Below are 12,887 nucleotides of genomic sequence, written 5' to 3' on the forward strand. Positions count from 1 at the left end.
CAGCCTAAGTTTATACAAGAGATTATCAGACCTAACACCATTACTACATCTCTTGCTGTGATGCAAATATAACATTTTGTGCATTGATGTTATTTGCTTTTACTCTCTGAGACAGAGCCAGTAACTACTTTACAGGTATCAAAATCAACCCCTAAATGAGATAGATTTGGAGCTGGTATCAAAGACATTTCTCCATATTTACTATGTATCCCAGATCTTGAAAATAATGAATCTGTCATTTAATGATTTCTGTGCTTGTAGAAGACATGGTTGCCTGAGTATTAGTATGAAAAATTGAAGGAGTTGATATGAATCTATATCTACTGATATCTGGGGATTTCCTGAAGAACAATCAGTTCCAAAACCATTTAAAAACTTGGGTAATATTTTTAGAGCCCTGCATAGATACAAAAATTTGGATCTGCATCCTCAATAATTGACTTGTATCCGACCCACGATCTGTGCTCCACCTTTATATGTATCCGTATCTGCACCTGTACCTGCATCAGTACCCTATCTCGTAGCACCCTATCTCTTAGGAGGAGCATTTGTGTGCATGAATGTGTACTATATAAGAAAGCTATAAGGCTTAATAAATGGGCACACTATTATTGTTATTACTACTATTTTAAACATCAATCTTATTATATAACATGCATCAGAACAAATAGCCTTTTACATAAAAAATAATAAAATAAACATCTCAAGTCAATAATACTCAAAATTACAAACTGAACTATAAAATAAAAAAGTTGGATGCCTATTTAGCTTGTGACTTATAACAGCCCTGAATTGAGGGACTTCGTCTTAAATGTCTTCCTTGGGACAATTGATTTTCTTTGAAATACTACTGTGTAAAAATATTAAATCAGCCACAGTTTCTGGCTTACGTGAAGTATGATTCTCATTAATTGTGTAAGCAGAGACTGAGCAGAGATTCTCGGAGGTGCACTGGATACAGGAATGGAATGCACAAACCATGCAACTCAACTGAGAAGGGGAAAATTGTGCTTGTGTTGTCTCCACCACTCCAGCAGTTGCTCATCTTCATTCTTTGTCAGTTTCAGGGTGATATACTTTGACACTTCATCATCGTCATTTCCACACTCGCTATCCAATTCCTCAAACTCGGTATGTGACCATTTTGTCTCTCTTGGTGATGGTGTCTGTGTAGCTGACGAAAGAAGGATAAGTTTCATTGCAGGAATATTTTTCTCTTGCAATGAGACAAGCTTCTTGTGATAAATTTTCTCTCTCTCCTCTTCAGTGAAAACTTTCATCCTCTTCATTCGTGGGTGCAGGAAAAGCGCTACTCTGTGCATAGACTTGATTTCAAACTTTTCAATGAGATTATGCAATGCTTTGGATTTAAATTGACTTAGACTATCTTCATCAGTGACAGAAGAATGGGGATGCTTTTTCAGCCTTTTGTACCAAATTGGCACCAACTGGAGACTGGGCTGTGATGGTTGCTCTTGTGTATATGCTGCTTCCTTGAAGGGCTGCAGGAATTCTATTAGGATGCTCGACATGTTGTGGTCAATGCTATCAATGAGCTGAGTATACCCCTCTTCTGTCAAAATTTCATATATTCTGTCCTACTGCTCCTCGATTATCTTAAACATGAGTAGTTTGCTGTTCCATCGTGTTTCAACATCTCCTTTCAGAGACTTCTGCAGTCTGCTTTGAAGTCCAGCTCTCCTGAAGTAATTAATGAGATTTTGGCTTACGTGGACCAGTTCGGTTATTGCTTCCTCTTTCTGGTTTCCCGGTTTGGTAGTGTGCTCAAGTCCAGTATTTATAATGTGTGCCGAGTAGCTTATTCACACATAGGACTTCAGGACTGCCACCACATTTGCTCCCTGGTCCATAACGAAAACCATCTGGTTGGTAATGCTGTGTATATCAAATCTTCTGAGTGCTTGAATAACAGCATAACAGAATAAAAGGTTCTCTGCAGTGTTTGGTTTCCCGCTGTCAAACTGAGTCACACAAAGCACCTGCTCCACCATTCCCAACTGTTGCGGGTCTGTGAAATGAACAGTTACTCCCAAATAGGCAACTTCTCTGTAATCATCCGTCCACAGATCGAGGTTAATGTTGTGGTATGTGGTATTAGCTCATGTGCATCCATTTGGCACCCATGTTAATCAAAGATTGAGAATATGCAAGGAATCCCTCACCGCTGACTACCTTGAAAGGTCTTATGTTTGTTGCTACAAACTTCAACAATTCCTGAGTCACGGTTCTCTTCATGTTTGTCTGATAATGACACATTTCTTGGTGAATATCTTCAGTAAACTGGATCCCAATTCCAGACTATATTTATGTTTAATTAAGTTTGAAGTACTGGTTTTATGGCTAGTAAAAGCACAGACTTTTTTGCATGCGACACATGTGACACATCCAGCCACAGTATCTCCATTTTCATGAATAAGTAATCTGAATGTATTCCAAATTGGTGATTTGCTTTTCTATTTCCCTTCAAACTGTATGCACCAGCACTTAATTTCTTTTGAATTTCTTTCTTCATTGGCTTTTCAAATACAGAGTTTGGAATCTTTTCTGGAGGCAACTGGCAAGGAAGTGCAGAGAGGTGACACAGTGATGATTTCAATTTTCGCTGATGAACTGACAACGTGATATAAAAGCAAAGTAAACTTTCACTGGTATTAGCTGAATCTGAATAATTATATCCACATCCAATCTGCGATCTGCAAAGATGGCAAACAATACAACTGCATCTGCACCCGTGGGTGCAGATATCTGCAAATATAAAGTGGATATCTGCAGATTTGCAAGGCTCTATATATTTTATTGCTATCCGATAAAGATTATACCTCATAATTATGTTAGAATGCCAAGTAATTTTTGAAATTAGAGGGAAAAGAAGAAAGATATGAATTTGAAGTGGCACCACTAAATATAAAGGATTCTTCATGCTAGTACCCTGAAATCCAGATTCTGAGATAGAAAGGACAATATATCAACTGATGCATCTTAAAAACAAACAAAAAATCCCAACTCTGTTTCAAAAGAAATTAAATCTTGTACTTTTTAAATCCTCCTTAAATTCTTGTGCCTGGAGACTTTTTAAAAATCAATAAGCCTAATCATAATCTCTCTGGAAGCACAGAAGGAATATATGGCAGCAGTTAGGAGTTTAGAAGAGGTGCCACACTTCATGTCAGAGGTGTGGACAGTAGTTCCTGCAAGGTCAGTGAATCCTTTATGAGAAATGAGGGGCGGGGGAGGTTTTTTGTTTTGTTTTTTTTACAGAAAGCTGATGGAGGATCAATTTTAGGCACCAATCTCCAATATATGAATTCTGATTTAGAAAGTCTACCAGACATAACATGGTTAGCATCCAATTTCATTACCTTGGTATATTCTCACTGATAAGAAGTGCTTTTCATTATTTCCTGTTTTAAAACATTGCTTTCTTTCCCAACCATCCTTTATAGTTAGACAAGTTCAGAGAGTTAGCTGAATGTTTTGATGTCACTGTATCAAAAGCTTTGGCTTCTGAGAAGTTGAGAGATATCTGTTGAATCTGACATGGCCCTTTCTTCCCTAGTGAGGTTTGAGGAATTATAACTATCTGCTCATTCTCCATTTGGTCTTGGAGGAAATACAGAGGCGAGTGGAAATGAGGAGGAAATTATTATTGAATCTTATTCCACAATTGTTGCATGTGAAGCTGCTTCTTTTTCTTTCCCTTAGATCAAGCGAAAGCCCTGATCTGGTGCTGAGCCGCAGACCTGCCATCTTTACAAAGAGTTGTATGACACACTTGGTGGAGACACCACCAGCACCCTGCAGACCATCCTGGATACCTTGGAGAAACCCTGACAGACACCCCTGCCATGAACAGTGAGGAGGAGGAGGGGGGAGATATTGTGGGCGAGGCAGGGTCCAGCCATGCTATGAACCAGGAGCTGTTTGAGACTCCAGCACAATCTAGGCTTAGAAAACCACCTCTGGCTTCAGTGACAAAGAATATTATACTTTAGTCTCTCTCATGTGGAAACATGAATGAGGTTACATCTGAAAATGAGTCTGGTGGCCTTATCTAAATCCTCAATATACGTCTGTCAACATCATGATATTAAAAACACTGTACAATTTCACACAATCATCAACCTTTGAACAATAGAGATTCAGGACTGGGACGACATGAGTGTTGCTAGTCAACAGAGAGGTACACAGTGGAAGAAGCTTGCACAATCTTAAAAGCATTATATACTGTAACTGCCTAGATTTAGTGCCATAAGTCCTTCACTTTTTTGATCATTGAGTTCATTTTACATTTTAGAAAATATTTAACAGTTTAATAGTTTTCGTCCCATTTTTAGTGAAAAAATTATATTCTTATTAGTTATACTGAAATAATTTAAGACTATTCTGCACACAATAGGCCAAATTCTTCTCTCAGTCATCCTTGATATAACTCCGTTGATCTTACCGGAGTTATTACAGAGTCACACTAGTGTAACAAAGATCAGAATTTGACCCAATAAAAATAGAATGGTGGTAGGTCTGGGTGATTTATCTACTTTTTATCTTATTGGAATAATTTTACTGCTAATGAAAACAGGCCTAAAATAGAGTAGGAAAGGTCTGTACGTTTCCCCACAGATCTGGGCCAATGACTGCACTACAATGTGTAACTCTGAAACTCTCATATCTCAGCCATTGTCCTCTTCTGTAATCTGTGCTGAATGATATAGTGGTTTTATCATTCAAACCAGATTTGAACTCCTGTATTCAGAGGTCAAACACTAGTACATTAACCTAATTCATTACATTGCCCCCATAAAGTGAGCTTAAATATTTCTTATGTTCTTTGTTTTGATTAGGTGGACAGTCTTTGTTCTCCTTATGAACTAATACTCATAAGGGGAATCATGATGAAGTGAGACTCATAAAGCAAATTACATTGGTTAAATTAACACAACAGGTTAACTTCGTTTTTATTTGGGATGCTTAGGTTACAGTGGAAAATATTTCTTGTGCCAATTAATAGAAACGATTCATAACCTTATACTGATTATCTTAGCCAAGGGTATTGTTCAGCTTCAAACTAGATTGAAGATTGTGAACAAACATTTAGTGCCTCACAGAAATAATTTCACCACTTCTCATTGGAGCCTGCAGCCTCATGAGTGCCCTTCTTGGCTAGCTAAATCTGAACCAGATGCAGAAGCAATGCTTGGAAGTATGCCAGGTTACAGGATACAAATTTAGGCAGGAACTCAACTGATCCTTAGCCTGGAAGATCCATCATAAAGTTCTCAGTGTAAAAAAAGCAGAAAAAAAGCAGGAAACGAATAGGCACTAACTACATTAAGGATTTCAGTATTTCTTTTGCATTGGGTCAATCTTACTATTTAACCTTATATTTCTTGGAAATTTCAACCATTTTTGTTCATTCTTCCATTTAAATAACTGCTTTCAGACTTATTTTTTCCCTTTTCTTTTCAGGTCTTCTAAACCATTATAGAAATGGTTACTATTTTACTGTTTTTAGGCTCCACGCTGTTTTTATTTTTCTTCTCGGGGTTCATTCATTCAAATCAGTGGTGTTTTGATTAATTCCAGATAAGCTGCAGTATATAAGATTTTGTATATCACATAGACGGTGTTGGAAAAACCTCAAAAAAGTCTGCACTGTACATGTTTTGTAAATCATGAAGAGAAATATGGTTCCTGCTCTTGTGCCAACTTTTTATACTCACAAATTGAAAGTATTCTGATAAGAAAAGAAATGAAAAAAAGTTTTAGACTGTACTAACCTGAAAATTCCTGAATTTGAGAATCTTCCACTTCAAACAACAATTCATCATGAATTTGGGCAATAAACCTGAAAAAAAAAAATTTAATGTTAGTCATGGAGCCTTTAGATTTCATTAATATTATGCTCCTGTCTTAGCACAAAGGAATTCAATTCACATTGTCATATAACTGTTGCCATGTGCTAGATGCCAACATTAAATTGAATGCAATCATTCCTAGAAAATAAATGAATTCTTTACTAAATGAAGAAGGCAGTTTTTTGTTTTGTTTCTTTAGTTACCTTTCTGAAATATATGGGCCAGGCCCACACTACAAACTTTTGCTAACATAACTATGTTGGTCAGTGGTGCAACAAGGGCCATGTCTACACAACAAACTTTGGTCAACACTAGTTGCGTTGGTATGAAGCTGCCACTGTTAGTATATCACTTATGTGCGTGCACACATGGTTCCTCGCGTTGACACTGCCGTATTCACCTGGAGCGTCTGTGTTATGAGTAGGTATCACAGTATGCAACTCACAATAATCCAGCGCACTGTCTTCTGGGAAACAGTGGCCATGCATGGTGGGGCAGAAATGAGTCACGCAGCGGTAACTGGGAGCAAGGGCTCAAGTTTCCATCTGCAACTTTCTCAATCCCATAATCTTCATGTCTTTTTTTTAAATCCCACAAACCCATGCAACATGATGATTTTGTGGAGGACATATTGCTGTGGGACATAGTGAAAACCAGTTCAAAGTTGTTGTTGGTATTTATGGAGCAGTGCAGATAGGGGAGCACCACTTCAGGGTCTGAGAAATGTACATTGACTGGTGGAATCACATCATAATGCAGGTTTGGGACGATGAGCAGTGGCTGAAGAACATTTGGATGTGAAAGGCCACATTCCTGGATCTGTGTGTGAACCTCACCCCAGCCCTGGGACCAAAATGAGAGTTGCACTGACAGTGGAGAAGCGAGTGGCGATCACACTGTGGAAACTTGCAATGTCAAATTGCTATTGGTCAATGGGAAATCATTTTGGAGTTGGAAAATCCACAGTGGGGGCTGTTGTCATGCAAGTGTGCACAGCCGTTAATTGTCTCCGGCTCTGCAGGATTGTGACCCTCAGCAACGGGCAGGACATAGTGGATGGATTTGCAGCAATGGGATTCCCAAAGTGTGATGGGGCGAAAGATGGTGCCATATCCCTGCCCACCTTGCCACAGAGTATCATCAACAGAAATGGCTACTTTTCTATAGATATGCAAGCGTTGGTGGATCACAGGGAATGTTTCACTGACATCAGTATTGGCCGGGCAGGGAAGGTGTTTGATGTTTGCATCTTTAGGAACACAGACTGTTCAGAAAGCTGCAAACAGGCACATTCTCTCCCAACCAGCAGATTACCAATAGCAATGCTGAAATGCCAATAGTGATCCTAGCTCATGAAGCCATACAGAAGCAACCCTGACAGCACCAAGAAAAGATTTAACTACTGGCTCACCAGGTGCAGAATGACTGCTGAATGTCCTTTTAGTAGACTGAAGGGATGCTGGCGTTGTTTACACAAGATTGGATCTCAGTAAGAAAAATATCCCAAAGGTTATAGCTGCCTGTTTGCCTCACAGATAATATGCAGGACCCAAGGGGGAAAAGCTGTCGCTGGAGTGGAGAGCAGAGGTGGAGCAGCTGTCTGCAGAGTTTGCACAGAGAGACACAGGGGCTATTAGAAGAGCTCAACACGGAGATAGGCAGCTGAGGGAGGTCTTGAAAATGCACTTTAATAGTCAGTCACTGTAATGTGATGAGGCCTTCTGGTATCCCTGCTGCGGTTCCTTTGCTTTCACACAGCACTGCTGTTGATTCCTGTTGTACCACTTTACCCGTATCCACCATGCAATCAGCTTATAGATGTCACGTTTCTATGACTGCTCCATGGCTGTGCCTGCACAGTCTCTTTTCCCCACAGACCCAAGAGATCCAATACCTCATAATCTACTCCAGAGAAGAGCATGTGGAGCCTGTAGCCAGCGTAGTCAGTTGCATAAAAAAGGAGAGCTGCTGGATGTGCTCACTAAACTGGAGTCAGAGAAAAGGGTGGGGACGGGGGAGGGGGAACAACTTTCAGCCTCTGTGACTCCTGGGCAGCGGAGTTCACAGCTGTAACCGGAATGGTAAGTGTTAGGCATTCTGAGACAGCTGTTAGAGGACTGCTAACATTGACATTATGCCACATGGTTTCTATACTCACACTGCAACGACCACACTACGTCGACCTTGGCTCAATGCCATTTGGGGAGGTGGTCTTATGTGTCACCAAAATGGGTGCTTACATCAGAACAAATTTGAGTGTTGACACAATGAGGTCAATGCAAGGTAACTTACATCGACCTAACGTTGTAGTGTAGACCAGGCCAAGATGTGATCTGTGATCCACAAAGCTGTGCCAGCAAAACCTCCTAGTCTAAAAACAGTTATACCACAAAAATTGTGCGTTTAATATAGATTATTTTGCTCAGGAGAGCCAGAGTGGCTTGAATAGGCTATGTCAGCAAAAGAACAGTTTTGTGGGTATAAGGCACATCCATAATGGGACACCTTGCCAGTATAATATAAATTTAAAATAAAATAAATTAATGGAGATATCCGATCTCCTAGAACTGGAAGGGACCTTGAAAGGTCATCAAGTCCAGCTCCCTGCCTTCACTAACAGGATCAAGTACTGATTTTGCCCCAGATCTCTAGGTGGTCCCCTCAAGGATTAAACTCACAACCCTGGGTTTAGCAGGCCAATGCTCAAACCACTGAGCTATCCCACCCCCATATATACCAGTAGAGCTACAGTGGCAAAGTGCTGCCAATGTAGATCAGCCCCTAGACACTGGAATCCTCTTCAGGAAAGAAACCTTTGACATATAAGTGCAAGGTATCCACATGCTGACACATTGTGGTCTAGTTGATTGAACGTAGAATTGAAATCTTGAAAGTCTCATGTCCTAATCCTGGTTCTGCCATTGACTTTGTGTAGCCTTAAGCAAGCTGCTTACTTTCAGTTCCTTCATCTAAGAAACAGGGAAAATACCTAGCCTTATTGACAGCCAGACCAAATGAGGTCTGTTACCTCTAACCCTGGAAACTTTGAGTGTCCTGCTAAAACAGAAGGAGCCCAGGATAAAAGGGGCCTATAGGGAACAACCATAGAAATAGCCACATTCAGGAGTAAGCTCGGGCAAGAAGTTTACATTTGATGGGATTTAAATTTTTAATACAGCAAATCCCAGGAAAGGGCTATGATTGGATCTTATCTAGAGTGTGTGTGTTTGTCTCTCTCTCTCTCTCTCTCTCTCTCTCTCAGTCCTCAGTCGGCCCCAGCTGTTTAAGGAGTCCCAGCAGGTCTTTATTCAGGTTCACAGAGTGGATTTCTTAATGGTTTTTTTTTTTTTTTTGTGGGGGTGAAAAGGGTATGGAAGGTGGTTCTTCAATGGTTCATCCCACTGTCCAGTTTTCTTCCATTTCAAAAGTCAGAACAAAAAGTTCTGCAAGGGCTTATTGTACCTCACTCCAAAAGAAAGATCAGAGGATGGTGTATTTCAACTAATTCTAGTGAAAACCACTAATCAGCGTACAGAGATACCAGTTGTCTGCCAAGACTCCCTATAGAGCAGGACTCACCAACTCAAAGCAGCTCCAGACCCTGCCAGAACAACAGATGCAAAACCTGCAGACATATTTCCACTGTTACAATGATCAACACCCCCCACAACACACCTTTCCAGATACATTTGTCCTACACAGGCCTACCACAACATGTGGGTACTCATCCAGTGCACTAAATGCCCCAACAACAACTATATGGATAAAACCAGACAGTCACTTTGTTCTCGAATGAATTCACACAGGAAAATGATAAAAGATAAAAACACCTACTCATGAGGGAATTCTGAATTAAAAAAAAAAATCTGCACCAAAAATAAATTCTGCGCAAATTTTAAAATTCTGCCAAATTCTGAAAATTTTATTTGTCAGTAAATAAATATGCAGGCTCCAGCATGGCAGTGGGGAGCACAGGCGACTGACTGCACAGAGGTGGGAGATCACCCTGCAGCCCCTGTTCCCCTCCGGGACACAGACTTGGGGTGAGGCTGTACCAGACCCTGACATAGCGCAAGCGGGGGAGATGGTTGCAAAGCTGGGGGAGGTTTTTGGGGGACTGACACTGCTATAACAACACTGCACACAAGACTATTTATCTTCCACAGATTCAGCCATTGCCAGGATCTGTTGTCTTACAGCTTCTTGAGCCTTTTCCTCAAGGCTCCTAGGGAGAGCTTTCTTCTTTTCCTTAGTACCCTATTTTCCAAGCTCAGACTTCCAAGCAGAAGTCTTTTACGTAGCTGCAGGTGTGCTTAACTGAACCACTTCCATTGTTTCTCTTTGATCCTGCACCAACCCCTTCTTTATCTTCATAGTGTATAACATCTGTACACCCCATCAAAGAGCACCCTGAGAAAGTCAGGAGGTATGAATTCTGCAGAACACTATCCATCACAGAGGACTAAACAACTTACATAGTATGTGTTGTAGGCATCACAGTAACAATCACTACCATCTGGCAACCACCTGTGACTACTGTACTTACTAACTTAGGCAATGTATCCATCTCTACTCTTACCTTTTTCTCCCACCTCCATCCCTCCAATTTTTTTGTTTATTTACCTGTTACATATCGTCTAAATCTTAAATTGTGAGCTCTCTAGGGCAGGGACTGTTTTTGTATTATTTGTTTGTACAGTACTCAGTACAATGGGGACCTAATCTTTGTACAAGGATACAATCACAATAGCAATAATTAATAAATTCTACTGAATCATTTCCATTGTAGAATGCATGGAATCTGTCATATATTTTCCCTGAACCAAATTCCCACTCATAAGCCAAATGTAGAAGGTAATGTTATATGTGATCATATTTTTATCCTGCTCAATTTACTTTATTACTTATTTTAATTATCATCTCTCTCTTTAAAAAGGACCATAAAAGTACCAGCTATTTCTGAATTGCAGTGCAATCCACATATTACATTTAAATACAATGCTTATTGCACAGTTTGATTAATACAGTTTGTCAAGTGACCTTTTTTTAGAAATAGCTGAAACATCAGAATTGTTACTAGTTTTAACTTTTTACAGCTTTAACGAGAATAGCCATGGATAGTTTCACACTGCTTTAAATAATAATATGACATTGACTAACAGTGTGGGGAGAGCTAATAATAGATCTTAAATTATTAGTCACTTATACACCATGATCAGAGGCAGAGTGAAACAGATTAACATATTTCTAACAAAACTGGGACACAGAATACTGAAAGAAATGAATGAGGGTAGTATAGTCTGTGGCAAGAGAACACAGCCAGATGAAATGTTATGATTTCCAATAAGTAGATAAAGCATTATATTAGCTTCTTCTCTACCATTCAAATGAAATATTAAAGGTCACAAATCACAAAGAATTGTAAACATTTTGTTTGTAAATCTTCTGGGTATATTGTAAAGCAATACAATAAATGAAAACTATTAACTTTATTGATTAAATAAATACAGAAATTATGTGGTATACTGGTAATTATTATTATTATTACCGTAGTGCCTAGAGCTCCAACCAAGATTGGAACCCTATTGTCCTCAGCACATTGTACCTATACATTATAAGAAACAATGCCTTCACTGAAAAGCTTACAATCTAAAGGGAAAGATAGTATTATCCCCACGTTACCAATGGGGATATGAAGCACAGAGAGATAAGGGCTCAAGCCTAACCCCTCTTGCATCCACACACCAATTGGGTTAACCAAGGGCTTGAACTTAGGGTCCCAGGACCCTGCAGGGTTGAACGGTCCAAGCCCTATTGCTTTCCTGTGTGCACGGAGCCCCAGCTTGACTCGGGTCCCAGAAGTCCTCCAGATGTATCCCAGAGTTCCCTGGGGCAACTTCCTTGGTCCTCTCTATGCTGACAATCTGTGGCGCAGTCTCTTGCCCTGCAGGGAGGGGAAGCGGCACAGTTTCCAGCTCAGCATGGCCGGGGAAGGGATGATCCCCATCCCTGCTGTTCCCTCTCTCTGCAGAGCAGTTGCTTGGTCCTCCTCCGCTCTCTGGCTCCCCCTGCCTGCCCTGGGGCTGTGTGTACAGGGGTGCCCGGACAGCATGCACGGTGAGGGAGGTAAGTGGGAGCCAGCCCCAAAACTTCCCCATGGCTCTGACTCCTCCTGGCTGCTGTGCAGAGCTTGTCCAGAGCTGGGAGCAAAGTTGACAGGTGGGAGGAGGCTTCTGGCTGCCAGGATGTTGAGGGTCATCCCTCCTTCAACCGTGCTCCACCTCCCTTCAGGGCAGCCACTTGGTCCCCCTCTATTCTCTGTCCCTTACTCCTGGGCCCTCCCTGGGGCTGCATGTGCAGAGGCGCCTGGACAGCATACACCATGGGGACAGTGAGTGGGAGTCAGCCCCAAAACTTCCCCGCAGCCTCTCAGTGATCCCTTACCCCTGCCTTCTGGGATGCGGTGGGGGCAGGAATAAGGATCCCTGCGCAGTGCTGGAGCACACTGCACCCCAATCCTGGTGATGCACTTCACCTCTCTGCAGCCGGCATCAGCCAGGCTGGGGCGTGCATGTGTTTTTCCTCTGAAACCTACATTTTACATCAAATTTCAAAACAAAGAGACAAAAATAAATAAATAAAATCAAACAAAAACACCTTCAGTGAACATCCCATTTTAAAAATTAAGAATTGCAAAGTTTAATTTTGGTAGTTTGATAGCCCTGGAGACTGATGTCCTAATTGTCCTCAGAACAGGTGCATAGGGGCATTTTCCTACCAATAGGACTCAGCCTAAAGGTAGAGAACTGTGGTTTGAGCATTGGCCTACTAAGCCCAGGGTTGTGAGTTTAATCCTTGAGGGGGTCATTCAGGGAAGTGGGGTTAAAAAAAAACACAACTGTGTGGGGATTTGTCCTTCTTTGAGCAGTGGATTGGACTAGATGATCTCCTGAGGTCCCTTCCAACCCTGATATTCTATGATTCTAATTCTCAGATTAGATGGTAATTCAGTAT

At 40.9% G+C, this 12,887-nt stretch overlaps 1 protein-coding gene across 1 annotated transcript in view; it reads right to left on the reverse strand.

The window, feature by feature from the left end:
- Positions 1-2,613: 2,613 nt before the first annotated feature.
- Positions 2,614-12,887, reverse strand: part of POLN (DNA polymerase nu) — a 230,118-nt gene continuing 219,844 nt past the window's right edge. The window contains exon 25 of the mRNA XM_054029682.1: positions 2,614-2,766. Within this exon, the coding sequence (XP_053885657.1) occupies positions 2,614-2,766 (153 nt within the window). The remainder of the gene's footprint in view (positions 2,767-12,887) is intronic.

This window comes from Malaclemys terrapin, chromosome 5, assembly GCF_027887155.1.
Source record: "Malaclemys terrapin pileata isolate rMalTer1 chromosome 5, rMalTer1.hap1, whole genome shotgun sequence".
In the NCBI taxonomy this organism is placed as follows: domain Eukaryota; kingdom Metazoa; phylum Chordata; order Testudines; family Emydidae; genus Malaclemys; species Malaclemys terrapin.